This window comes from Oncorhynchus kisutch, linkage group LG7, assembly GCF_002021735.2.
Source record: "Oncorhynchus kisutch isolate 150728-3 linkage group LG7, Okis_V2, whole genome shotgun sequence".
NCBI classification, from domain to species: domain Eukaryota; kingdom Metazoa; phylum Chordata; class Actinopteri; order Salmoniformes; family Salmonidae; genus Oncorhynchus; species Oncorhynchus kisutch.
In genome coordinates this window covers 52,824,623-52,839,447 of record NC_034180.2, presented here as the reverse complement: position 1 = coordinate 52,839,447, position 14,825 = coordinate 52,824,623, and the positions used below count along the sequence as shown (strand labels likewise).

The 14,825-nt window shown below is 45.3% G+C and overlaps 1 protein-coding gene across 3 annotated transcripts in view; it reads right to left on the bottom strand.

Moving 5' to 3' along the window:
* LOC109885917 (alpha-actinin-1) overlaps positions 1-12,020 on the bottom strand; it is a 154,520-nt gene extending 142,500 nt beyond the window's left edge. For 2 of the 3 annotated variants that reach the window (XM_031829328.1, XM_031829329.1), the window contains exon 1: positions 11,585-12,019. In XM_031829328.1, the coding sequence (XP_031685188.1) occupies positions 11,585-11,701 (117 nt within the window). In that variant the 5' untranslated portion in view covers positions 11,702-12,019. Of the gene's footprint in view, positions 1-11,584 lie in introns of all 3 variants that reach the window. The other variant, XM_031829327.1, reaches the window with a different exon arrangement.
* Positions 12,021-14,825: the final 2,805 nt, after the last annotated feature.

Below are 14,825 nucleotides of genomic sequence, written 5' to 3'. Positions count from 1 at the left end.
CTATAGGTCCATAGGGTCCTGGTCCAAAGTAGTGCACTATATAGGGAATAGGGCACCCTATTCACTATAGGTCCATAGTGTTCTGGTCCAAAGTAGTGCACTATATAGGGAATAGGGCAGCCTATTCAATATAGGTCCATAGTGTTCTGGTCCAAAGTAGTGCACTATATAGGGAATAGGGCACCCTATTCACTATAGGTCCATAGTGTTCTGGTCCAAAGTAGTGCACTATATAGGGAATAGGGCACCCTATTCACTATAGGTCCATAGTGTTCTGGTCCAAAGTAGTGCACTATATAGGGAATAGGGCACCCTATTCACTATAGGTCCATAGTGTTCTGGTCCAAAGTAGTGCACTATATAGGGAATTGGGCACCCTATTCACTATAGGTCCATAGTGTTCTGGTCCAAAGTAGTGCACTATATAGGGAATAGGGCACCCTATTCACTATAGGTCCATAGTGTTCTGGTCCAAAGTAGTGCACTATATAGGGAATAGGGCACCCTATTCACTATAGGTCCATAGTGTTCTGGTCCAAAGTAGTGCACTATATAGGGAATAGGGCACCCTATTCACTATAGGTCCATAGTGTTCTGGTCCAAAGTGGTGCACTATATAGGGAATAGGGTGCCGTTTGGAACTAACACCATGCGTCTCTCTTTTAGTTTACAGAGAACAGCGTCGTGTTCAGGACTGTAATGTCAGCCAGATTTGTGTTGCGAGGCAAGAGAGCTTGCCTTGCTATTTCCTTCAGGCTCAGACTCAGCCATGGTTGGAATGCAATGAACAATAATTTATCCTGGAACTTAATGGATTGTGGAATCAATTCAAACCTTATCTTCCCCATAGCACAAAGGAGACAGGTTGGGCTAGGGAATGTAGGAGGTGCCAAGGCTGCAGACGGAGAAGGGGCGGGGCTTGGAGGGGGGGGGGGCAAATTGAAGGTGCAACAACTCAGTCGTTTCCTTATAAGGACAAGCCTGGACAAATCAGCCCTCAGCAACCAGTCAGTCAATCAGCCAGTCATCCAGCCAGTCAGTCAACCAGTCATTCAATCAGCCAGTCAACCAGTCAACTAGTCATTCAATCAGCCAGTCATCCAGCAAGTCAGTCAACTAGTCATTCAATCAGCCAGTCATCCAGCCAGTCAGTCAACCAGTCATTCAATCAGCCAGTCATCCAGCCAGTCAGTCAACCAGTCATTCAATCAGCCAGTCAACCAGTCAGTCAGTCAACTAGTCATTCAATCAGCCAGTCATCCAGCCAGTCAGTCAACCAGTCATTCAATCAGCCAGTCAGTCAACCAGTCATTCAATCAGCCAGTCATCCAGCCAGTCAGTCAACTAGTCATTCAATCAACCAGTCATCCAGCCAGTCAGTCAACCAGTCATTCAATCAGCCAGTCAGTCAACTAGTCATCCAGCCAGTCAGTCAACCAGTCAGTCATCCAGCCAGTCATCCAGCCAGTCAGTCATCCAGTCAACCAGTCATCCAGCCAGCCAGTCATCCAGCCAGTCATCCAGCCAGCCAGTCATCCAGCCAGTCATCCAGCCAGTCATCCAGCCAGTCATCCAGCCAGTCAGTCAGCCAGCCATCCAGCCAGTCATCCAGCCAGTCATCCAGCCATCCACCTACACTCACCACAGCCCTGGCTACACAGAAGGTCTATTCTAGATGATGACATTATGAATCTGTAGATGGAAATACAGAGAGGTACCGAGACAGAGACTTAAACTCAGCATAAAAAAAGAAAACATCCCTTTTTTCGGGACCCCGTCTTTCAAAGATAATTCGTAAAAATCCAAATAATTTCACAGATCTTCATTGTAAAGGGTTTAAACACTGTTTCCCAGGCTTGTTCAATGAACCATAAACAATTAATGAACATGCACCTGTGGAACGGTCGTTAAGACACTAACAGCTTACAGAAGGTAGGCAATTAAGGTCACAGTTATGAAATCTTAGGACACTAAAGAGACCTTTCTACTGACTCTGAAAAACACCAAAAGAAAAATGCCCAGGGTCCCTGCTTATCTGTGTGAACGTGCCTTAGGCATGTTGCAAGGAGGCATGAGGACTGCAGATGTGGCCAGGGCAATAAATTGCAATGTCCGTACTGTGAGACGCCTAAGACAGCGCTACAGGGAGACAGGACGGACAGCTGATCGTCCTCGCAGTGGCAGACCACGTGTAACAACACCTGCAGTGTCTCCCGACCCCTCCTGTCTCAGCCTCCAGTATTTATGCTGCAGTAGTTTATGTGTCGGGGGGCTAGGGTCAGTTTGTTATATCTGGAGAATTACTCATGTCCTATCTGGTGTCCTGTGTGAATTTATGTATGCTCTCTCTAATTCTCTCTCTTTCTCTCTCTCGGAGGACCTGAGCCCTAGGACCATGCCTCAGGACTACCTGGCCTGATGATTCCTTGCTGTCCCCAGTCCACCTGGCCATGCTGCTGCTCCAGTTTCAACTGTTCTGCCTGCGGCTATGGAATCCTGACCTGTTCACCGGGCGTGCTACCTGTCCCAGACCTGCTGTTTTCAACTCTCTAGAGACAGCAGGAGTGGTAGAGATACTCTCAATGATCGGCTATGAAAAGCCAACTGACATTTACTCCTGAGGTGCTGACGTACTGCACCCTCGACAACCACTGTGATTATTAGTATTTGACCCTGCTGGTCATTTATGAACATTTGAACATCTTGGCCATGTTCTGTTATAATCTCCACCCGGCACAGCCAGAAGAGGACTGGCCACCCCTCATAGCCTGGTTCCTCTCTAGGTTTCTTCCTAGGTTTTGGCCTTTCGGGGGGGGGGGGGGTTCTAGCCACCGTGCTTCTACACCTGCATTGCTTGCTGTTTGGGGGTTTTAGGCTGGGTTTCTGTACAGCACTTTGAGATATCAGCTGATGTAAGAAAGGCTTTATAAATACATTTCATTGATTATATGCACAGGATCGGTACATCCGAACATCACACCTGTGGGACAGGTACAGGATGGCAACAACAACTGTCCAAGTTACACCAGGAACGCACAATCCCTCCATCAGTGTTCAGACTGTCCGCAATAGGCTGAGAGAGGCTGGACTGAGGGCTTGTAGGCCTATTGTAAGGCAGGTCCTCACCTGACATCACCGGCAACAACGTCACCTATGGGCACAAACCCACCGTCGCTGGACCAGACAGGACTGGCTAAAAGTGCTCTTCACTGACGAGACGGGGTTTTGTCTCACCAGGGGTGATGGTCGGATTCGCGTTTATCGTTGAAGAAATGAGTGTTACACCGAGGCCTGTACTCTGGAGCGGGATCGATTTGGAGGTGGAGGGTCCGTCATGGTCTGAGGCGGTGTGTCACAGCATCATCGGACTGAGCTTGTTGTCATTGCAGGTAATCTCAGCACTGTGCGTTGCAGGGAAGACATCCTCCTCCCTCATGTGGTACCCTTCCTGTAGGCTCATCCTGACATGACCCTCCAGCATGACAATGTCACCAGCCATACTGCTCGTTCTGTACGTGATTTCCTGCAAGACAGGAATGTCAGTGTTCTGCCATGGCCAGCGAAGAGCCCAGATCTCAATCCCATTGAGCAAGTCTGGGACCTGTTGGATCGGAGGGTGAGGGCTAGGGCCATTCGCCCCAGAAATGTCCGGAACTTGCAGGTGCCTTGGTGGAAGAGTGGGGTAACATCTCACAGCAAGAACTGGCAAAGCTGGTGCAGTCCATGAGGAGGAGATGCACTGCAGTACTTAATGCAGCTGGTGGCCACACCAGATACTGACTGTTACTTTTGATTTTGACCCCCCCTTTGTTCAGGGACACATTATTGTATTTCTGTTAGTCACATGTCTGTGGAACTTGTTAAGTTTGTCTCAGTTGTTGAATCTTGTCATGTTCATACAAATATTTACACATGTTAAGTTTGCTGAAAATAAACGCAGTGAGAGGACGTTTCTTTTTTTGCTGAGTTTATATGGTGTAAAACATACGACATTATAAAATCCACACAAACAACAAGTGTGCGGTTAAAATTGGCAAAAAACACAAATTTCTTCACACAGGGTCGTGGGGTGAGACAGGGATGCAGCTTAAGCCCCACCCTCTTTAACATATATATCAACGAATAGGCAAAGGCACTAGAACAGTCTGCAGCACCCGGCCTCAACCTACTAGAATCTGAAGTCAAATGTCTACTGTTTGCTGATGATCTGGTGCTTCTGTCCCCAACCAAGAAGGGCCTACAGCAGCATCTAGATCTTCTGCACAGATTCTGCCAGACCTGGGCCCTGACAGACCTGGGCCCTGACAGACCTGGGCCCTGACAGACCTGGGCCCTGACAGTAAATCTCAGTAAGACAAAAAATAATGGTGTTCCATAAAAGTTGCCAGGGCCACAAATACAAATTCCATCTAGACACCGTTGCCCAAGAACACACAAAAAACGATACATACCTCGGCCATAAACATCAGCGCCACAGGTAACTTCCACAAATCTGTGAACGATCTGAGAGACAAGGCAAGAAGGGCATTTTATGCCATCAAAAGGAACATCAAATTCGACATACCGATTAGGATCTGGCTAAAAATACTTGAATCAGTCATAGAGCCCATTGCCCTTTATGGTTGTGAGGTCTGGGGTCCGCTCACCAACCAAGAATTCACAAAATGGGACAAACATCAAATTGAGACTCTGCACGCAGAATTCTGCCAAAATATCCTCCTTAGTACGACGTAAAACACCAAATAATGCACGCAGAGCAGAATTAGGCCGATACCCGCTAATGAACTAAATCCAGAAAAGAGACATTCAATTATATAACAACCTAAAAGGAAGTGATTCCCAAACCTTTCATAACAAAGCCATCACCTACAGAGAGACGAACCTGGAGAAGAGTCCCCTAAGCAAGCTGGTCCTGGGGCTCTGTTCACAAACACACCCTACAGAGCCCCAGGACAGCAGCACAATTTAAACCCAACCAAATCATGAGAAAACTAAAAGATAATTACTTGACACATTGGAAATATTTTACCAAAAAAACAGAACAAACTAGAATGGTTTTTGGCCCTAAACAGAGAGTACACAGTGGCAGAATACCTGACCACTGTGACTGACCCTAAACAGAGAGTACACAGTGGCAGAATACCTGACCACTGTGACTGACCCTAAACAGAGAGTACACAGTGGCAGAATACCTGACCACTGTGACTGACCCTAAACAGAGAGTACACAGCGGCAGAATACCTGACCACTGTGACTGACCCTAAACAGAGAGTACACAGCGGCAGAATACCTGACCACTGTGACTGACCCTAAACAGAGAGTACACAGTGGCAGAATACCTGACCAGTGTGACTGGCCCAAACTTAAGGAAAGCTTTGACAATGTATAGACTCAGTGAGCATAGCCTTGCTATTGAGAAAGGCCGCCGTAGGCAGATATGGCTCTCAAGAGAAGACAGGCTATGTGCTCACTGCCCACAAAATATATATATATATAAGAGAGAGAGAGAGAGAGAGAGAGAGAGAGAGAGAGAGAGAGAGAGAGAGAGAGAGAGAGAGAGAGAGAGAGAGAGAGAGAGAGAGAGAGAGAGAGAGAGAGAGAGAGAGAGAGAGAGAGAGAGAGAGAGAGAGAGAGAGAGAGAGAGAGAGAGAGAGAGAGAGAGAGAGAGAGAGAGAGAGAGAGAGAGAGAGAGAGAGAGAGAGAGAGAGAGAGAGAGAGAGAGAGAGAGAGAGAGAGAGAGAGAGAGAGAGAGAGAGAGAGAGAGAGAGAGAGAGAGAGAGAGAGAGAGAGAGAGAGAGAGAGAGAGAGAGAGAGAGAGAGAGAGAGAGAGAAACTAAGGTGTCATTATTAAGTTATAATCATATATAAGTCTTATTTCAGTATTTTAAATTCCAACAAAACTTTTAAAATTGGGGACTTTTATTTTGAAGGCGAACCGCAAACTCCACTAGTCCACACACACAGGATGACACGGACGGTGACCATAGCAACAGAGTAAACAAATGTTTTCCATGTGTGAAATTGCCATATGCATAAAAAGTAGTTACAGGCAACATAAATTAGAAAACAATGATTTTTATTGTTAGACATGACTGTGTGTAAATCTACAACTAACTAGCTGATCTGTTAGAACCAATGAAAATGTGTGGCCCGCCCACAGCCGACCCCACCCCATGTGCCTCAGAGAGGGGTACTTGGAGAGGAGAGGCATTCACAGATAAGGAGATCTGGAGAGAGAGCCTTTATACCTGAGAGAGTCAAGTTCAGACATGTCAACAACACTATATCCCTCAGTCAGAAAAACAACCCTGGTAGAGAAAACCATAGACACACCATTCAATTACTAGAGGGGTTATGTCATAAAACCCTCAAAGTTCCAGAATGGGGCGAAAAATGGCAGCCATCTTGTTCAGGGATAAATCCAAAAACCAGTCTAATTGGAATGAATGGCAGAAGAGTCTTAAGTGATGCAGTAGAATCTTAAGTGATGCCCATCCCTCCCAGTGTGCTCCCATCCCTCCCAGCGTGCTCCCATCCCTCCCAGCGTGCTCCCATCCCTCCCAGCGTGCTCCCATCCCTCCCAGCGTGCTCCCATCCCTCCCAGCGTGCTCCCATCCCTCCCAGCGTGCTCCCATCCCTCCCAGTGTGCTCCCATCCCTCCCAGTGTGCTCCCACCCCTCCCAGCGTGCTCCCATCCCTCCCAGTGTGCTCCCATCCCTCCCAGCATGCTCCCATCCCTCCCAGAGTACTCCCATCCCTCCCAGAGTACTCCCATCCCTCCCAGTGTGCTCCCACCCCTCCCAGCGTGCTCCCAGCCCTCCCAGCGTGCTCCCAACCCTCCCATCCCTCCCAGCGTGCTCCCATCCCTCCCAGCGTGCTCCCATCCCTCCCAGCGTGCTCCCATCCCTCCCAGCGTGCTCCCATCCCTCCCAGCGTGCTCCCATCCCTCCCAGTGTGCTCCCATCCCTCCCAGCGTGCTCCCATCCCTCCCAGTGTGCTTCCATCCCTCCCAGCGTGCTCCCACCCCTCCCAGCGTGCTCCCATCCCTACCAGCGTGCTCCCACCCCTCCCATCCCTCCCAGCGTGCTCCCATCCCTCCCAGTGTGCTCCCATCCCTCCCAGTGTGCTCCCATCCCTTCCAGTGTGCTCCCATCCCTCCCAGTGTGCTCCCACCCCTCCCAGCGTGCTCCCATCCCTCCCAGCGTGCTCCCATCCCTCCCAGCGTTCTCCCATCCCTCCCAGCGTGCTCCCACCCCTCCCATCCCTCCCAGCGTGCTCCCACCCCTCCCAGCGTGCTCCTATCGTGCTCCCATCCCTCCCAGCGTGCTCCCACCCCTCCCATCCCTCCCAGCGTGCTCCCACCCCTCCCAGCGTGCTCCTATCGTGCTCCCATCCCTCCCAGCGTGCTCCCACCCCTCCCAGCATGCTCCTATCGTGCTCCCATCCCTCCCAGCATGCTCCCATCGTGCTCCCACCCCTCCCAGCGTGCTCCTATCGTGCTCCCATCCCTCCCAGCGTGCTCCCACCCCTCCCAGCGTGCTCCTATCGTGCTCCCATCCCAAAATGTTTTTAGTCTAGTCAGAGCTCCAAACAATAACCCACCTCTTTCTCTCTTTGTGTTCAGAAACACATGATACAATTAGGAATCTGGTGATGTGTGACCATACGGAGTTGTCAAGCCACTGAGGAGGGATGATCCCTGAAGGGATCTCCCCCCCAAAACACAAACTCCATCAGAGTATGACTCCACTCACTCAAAACAAACTCCATCAGAGTATGACTCCACTCACTCAAAACACAAATTCCAACAGAGTATGACTCCACTCACTCAAAACACAAACTCCATCAGAGTATGACTCCACTCACTCAAAACACAAACTCCATCAGAGTATGACTCCACTCACTCAAAACACAAACTCCATCAGAGTATGACCCCACTCACTCAAAACACAAACTCCATCAGAGTATGACTCCACTCACTCAAAACACAAACACAATCAGAGTATGACTCCACTCACTCAAAACACAAACACAATTAGAGTATGACTCCACTCACTCAAAACACAAACACAATCAGAGTATGACCCCACTCACTCAAAACACAAACTCCATCAGAGTATGACTCCACTCACTCAAAACACAAACACAATCAGAGTATGACTCCACTCACTCAAAACACAAACACAATCAGAGTATGACTCCACTCACTCAAAACACAAACTCCAACAGAGTATGACTCCACTCACTCAAAACACAAACTCCAACAGAGTATGACTCCAATCACTCAAAACACAAACTCCAACAGAGTATGACTCCACTCACTCAAAACACAAACACAATCAGAGTATGACTCCACTCACTCAAAACAAACACAATCAGAGTATGACTCCACTCACTCAAAACACAATCAGAGTATGACTCCACTCACTCAAAACACAAACACAATCAGAGTATGACTCCACTCACTCAAAACACAAACACAATCAGAGTATGACTCCACTCACTCAAAACACAAACTCCATCAGAGTATGACCCCACTCACTCAAAACACAAACACAATCAGAGTATGACTCCACTCACTCAAAACACAAACACCAAGAGTATGACTCCACTCACTCAAACACAAACACAGAGTATGACTCCACTCACTCAAAACACAAACACCAAGAGTATGACTCCACTCACTCAAAACACAATCAGAGTATGACTCCACTCACTCAAAACACAAACACAATCAGAGTATGACTCCACTCACTCAAAACACAAACACAATCAGAGTATGACTCCACTCACTCAAAACACAAACACAATCAGAGTATGACTCCACTCACTCAAAACACAAACAGAGTATGACTCCACTCACTCAAAACACAAACACCATCAGAGTATGACTCCACTCACTCAAAACACAAACACAATCAGAGTATGACTCCACTCACTCAAAACACAAACACAATCAGAGTATGACTCCACCCACTGTTTATGTTTTGGTTGTCATATGATTTGTTGTCATTCCTTCCCAACTGCTGATATATCACTCGGATCAAGTGCTCGTCTGAACTCTCACCGGATGCCTTTTGTCCCATTGTTTACATGACTGTGGGCGGCCGAGGCCTCTCTTTCTCGGGTCTGCTGACGTGATATGAAAGTAGAGTGATTTATGTTTCTAGAACCGTACCGCAATTGAGAATCGTTTCACGTTTAGATGGGGTATTTTGACTGTTTTTGGCTTCCAGAACCAATTCTCCCTTTAAACAGAACATGTATAACGGATGTGAAACGTCTAGCTTAGTTAGCGGTGGTGCAGCGCTAAATAGCGTTTCAATCAGTGACGTCACTTGCTCTGAGACCTTGAAGTAGCGCCCGGGTATGGGCGAGGGGACGGTCTAAAGTTATACTGTTACACGTGTAAGGTCCTTGGACTAAGGACTAACGTTAGTCTCCTTTAGTCCAATACTGGGTGATGGTTTAGCGAACCAAACCATCAGTTCTAGCTTGCTATTATGCACATTGAATTCAACAATGGCAATTATATTTTCCACTTGACATTTGCTTTCAAAAAGGCAGCTCTAACATAGAACATGTAAGAATTAACTATAGCCATTCAATTCTACCGTGCTGATATAGGGAAATAATGCACGCTCTAGAATGCCCTTCAAGCCAATCAGAAACGAGTATTCAACTATGCCATGGTATAAACAGCTATAATGCATCGCCTTGTTTGGTCTAGTTTATATGTCACCTCTACTGAATGCACTTCCTGTAAATATCTAAGGAACATCTTGTCATAAACTGAGAACATGAGGGTCTATTTAGTGGTCCCTTCCTTTGCTCTAAACAAACTGTCATATTATTTAAATAAAGGGTCAGCAACAGTACCGGTGGATTCTCACGTATTCCATGGTAGTTGGCTACTATGATAACTACTCTTAACAGCACCAACTGCTGTAGTCAGTGCCTCGAGAAAATACTATCTTGAGGTAAAAAGACAGGCTTGTGCTAGTTGTTGTCTGCCAGCATCTGTAATTATTTACGTGCGACCCCCCTAACCTCGCATACCTAGCCGCCCCGGTGCTCTCACACCGGTCGCCGTGTGGCGGTGACGGCATAATACCGGAAACTAGAAGCTGAAGCTTCCCAAGCAGGGAAAAAAACCACGAGGAAAGGAAAACGCTTTTCTAACCGCTGCTGCACGAGAAGGGGGACGATTATTACCATTTTAGGGCACGCTCGCTCACATCCAAGCCCTACCCTTCTAACCACACTGCTTACTCAGATTCCACCCCATTTTCTTCCCTCTTTTTTTTCATCAATGCAACAAACAAAGATATACATTTAAAGTGTGAGAGAGAAAAAGAGAGCGCTCAAATTGTATATGTAAACTGTTTTTGTTTTTTTCACCCATTCTCGATATACTTTCATTTGAACGACTCCATTGCGAAGTCTTGCCCAGTCATACCTGGGCAAATAGCTCTGATCTGATCTGAACTAATCATACCCCTCTTACAAAAAAAGAAAACCGTTTTGAAACTGCAATAAAAGCGCAGTATCTGCAGTCGACTGTGGTATTTTTTGGACGCAGTAATACTGCACTATAACTTCAGTTACACTGCAAAAGTACGGCAGCAAAATAACGTGTAATTTTGGATTGCATGATTTGCAGTGTACGTACAGCTGTTACACTGCACTCTGACTGCAATATTTATTCTTAAGGGTCTTCAATTATATTATAGGCGTATCAATCCAATGTTGTTTTTATTTAACCTTTATTTAAAGTAGGCAAGTCAGTTAAAGAACAAATTCTTATTTACAAGGACGGCCTAGGAACACTACCCGTGAGCAACAACACCAACAAAAACAAGTATGTTCTGTAGTGTAATTAATTGTATGATAAAGTATGCCTGAATCATCACATAGACCACTATAATATGGTTGACATCACCAGACATTATGCGGATAGGAAGGTCTACAATAGAAGGAGAGGAGACGGGAAGAGGAGACACGATACAGCAGTTGAATGTCGAGGCGCAGGTCTGACATCTGTTGCTCTGCGAGGTGGGCGGGTTATTTCCAGGACTAATAGTTTTTCTAGGGGGGATGGGTATACGGGAGATTAGGCCACTCGTCCGGGCTACAGACAATATGCTGCTTCAATTACAGGCTAACCGGCTGCTTTTACGCGTGATGATAAAACACAAATCCTCCACGTAATGTTTATGTCAGTCCAAATCTTCTCGTGGTTCTAGTAGGCTAAACCCTTATTGTGAAAGAAAAAAAAAGTTGAGGAATTTAACGGTTTTTTTGCGGATCTAACTCTGAGTTTAATAAATGTAGTGTAAAAACATTCACTTTTTTTTGTTGTAAAAGTCATGGTCCAATATATTTTGGACAATAATAATGTTCCCAAGTTCCAACCATCAAAGAGCCGTATCAATGTCAAAGTAGCCTACAGGTTGACTGCTGCGCGTATGTCCCTCTCATCTCTGCAGCATTCAGAGGTGGAGGTAGAGGCATTCAAACACCTTTACCCACCAGGAGGGACTCGGAGCTAGATAGATCACACCGTAAAATGTATTCTATTCACCTTTCTCTGCTGCTTCTCCCACGCCGGGTCCAACAGCATATCCCGGTCCCAGTCATCTTCCTGAGGCATATAATCGTTTTCATCTCCGTCATACGGGTCCATGTCGAAAGTAGGCATGGATTATACTTCCTCGGGTTCCTGTGTTTTACCGGTACGGTACTCGGCGGTGGACCGGAGGTGATGTTGCAGCAGTATGTTGTTACCGTATACCGCACGACCAAGACGGTGTGGATGAAATTAACGGTCACAGGGGCTTCACTGTATCTCGCTTGCTGCTGACTCTCAGTTTCTCTCGCTCTCTCCGCTAAACTCACACAAAACCCCTCACCTTCTGTCTTTCTTTTTCTATCCAACTATTTTTTTTTCACCCACCGATCTAAAACGGGTAAGTAGGCAGGTCCTTGAACACTGGCGGAGATAGAAGCTAAACTTTGCTGTAATGAAATATAATAAAAAAGCTAAATGCAACGTCATTGGATACACAGGAGTTCTATGGCCCGCCCACCACCAACAAGTCCAGCATAATTGGCTGTAGCAGCTGTCAGTGCAGAGACTTAATGTAGGCTATGTAGTTCTATTAGTATACATTGGGTGCTGTAGACGATCGGATACTTCGATTGGAGACATTCTAATGTGTTTCATGTAGTTTGAAACCATGCAAATCTAGACATAAATGCGTAATGCGCGCAAATTCTACCACCCGTATAAGGGTAATTTAGTCTGTGTATACCTACAACAAAAGCGCACCTCCCCCAGCCTACCTGTAGCTTGAGGCTATTTTCTGTTTCAGAAGCCGCGTTTGCCACCTGGAAGAGGAGACCACACCCATCCTCCTCTTCATCTGTCAGAAAGAGAGGTAGAGAGGTGGATAGGAGTTGCGCCATCTATGCAACTTGTTGACAGATAGATAGACAGACAGACAGACAGACACACACAACATATATGTAACTTGTTGCCAGACAGAAAGATAGACACACGCAACATCTATGTAGCTTGTTGCCAGACAGACAGACAGACAGACAGACAGACAGACAGACAGAGGACATTATGCAACTTGTTGCCAGACAGACAAACAGAGAGATAGACAGACACACAACATATATGTAACTTGTTGCCAGACAGACAAACAGAGAGATAGACAGACACACAACATATATGTAACTTGTTGCCAGACAGACAGACAGACAGACAGACAGACATCTATGTAACTTGTTGCCAGACAGACAGACAGACAGAGCCACACGTCCTCTAGGCCTGGGGCTCCCAAACCTTTTCACAAAGGCCCCCCCTTCCAGCATTTGGGAAATGTTTTATTTCAGTAGCTTGGTTTCCATCCAATTGGTTACCGCTTTTTATGCAAATATTCTAAAATCTGCATAAAAACAATTTCTTACGAGAGATGTTTTTCTATCAAATTGACTTATTTAATAAAAGGATGTGTGTGATGACATAGTGCACGTAATAAAAGGATGTGTGTGATGACATAGTGCACATAATAAAAGGATGTGTGTGATGACATAGTGCACATAATAAAAGGATGTGTGTGATGACATAGTGCACATAATAAAACGTGTGTGATGACATAGTGCACATAAATAAAAGGATGTGTGTGATGACATAGTGCACATAATAAAAGGATGTGTGTGATGACATAGTGCACATAATAAAAGGATGTGTGTGATGACATAGTGCACATAATAAAAGGATGTGTGTGATGACATAGTGCACATAATAAAAGGATGTGTGTGATGACATAGTGCACATAATAAAAGGAGGTGTGTGATGACATAGTGCACATAATAAAAGGATGTGTGTGATGACATAGTGCACATAATAAAACTGTGTGTGATGACATAGTGCACATAATAAAAGGATGTGTGTGATGACATAGTGCACATAATAAAAGGATGTGTGTGATGACATAGTGCACATAATAAAAGGATGTGTGTGATGACATAGTGCACATAATAAAAGGATGTGTGTGATGACATAGTGCACATAATAAAAGGATGTGTGTGATGACATAGTGCACATAATAAAATGTGTGTGATGACATAGTGCACATAATAAAAGGATGTGTGTGATGACATAGTGCACATAATAAAAGGATGTGTGTGATGACATAGTGCACATAATAAAAGGATGTGTGTGATGACATAGTGCACATAATAAAAGGATGTGTGTGATGACATAGTGCACATAATAAAAGGATGTGTGTGATGACATAGTGCACATAATAAAAGGATGTGTGTGATGACATAGTGCACATAATAAAAGGATGTGTGTGATGACATAGTGCACATAATAAAAGGATGTGTGTGATGACATAGTGCACATAATAAAAGGATGTGTGTGATGACATAGTGCACATAATAAAAGGATGTGTGTGATGACATAGTGCACATAATAAAATGTGTGTGATGACATAGTGCACATAATAAAAGGATGTGTGTGATGACATAGTGCACATAATAAAATGTGTGTGATGACATAGTGCACATAATAAAAGGATGTGTGTGATGACATAGTGCACATAATAAAATGTGTGTGATGACATAGTGCACATAATAAAAGGATGTGTGTGATGACATAGTGCACATAATAAAACTGTGTGATGACATAGTGCACATAATAAAAGGATGTGTGTGATGACATAGTGCACATAATAAAAGGATGTGTGTGATGACATAGTGCACATAATAAAACTGTGTGATGACATAGTGCACACAATAAAAGGATGTGTGTGATGACATAGTGCACATAATAAAAGGATGTGTGTGATGACATAGTGCACACAATAAAAGGATGTGTGTGATGACATAGTGCACACAATAAAAGGATGTGTGTGATGACATAGTGCACATAATAAAAGGATGTGTGTGATGACATAGTGCACATAATAAAAGGATGTGTGTGATGACATAGTGCACGTAATAAAAGGATGTGTGTGATGACATAGTGCACATAATAAAAGGATGTGTGTGATGACATAGTGCACATAATAAAAGGATGTGTGTGATGACATAGTGCACATAATAAAAGGATGTGTGTGATGACATAGTGCACATAATAAAAGGATGTGTGTGATGACATAGTGCACACAATAAAAGGATGTGTGTGATGACATAGTGCGCACAATAAAAGGATGTGTGTGATGACATAGTGCACACAATAAAAGGATGTGTGTGATGACATAGTGCACATAATAAAAGGATGTGTGTGATGACATAGTGCACATAAT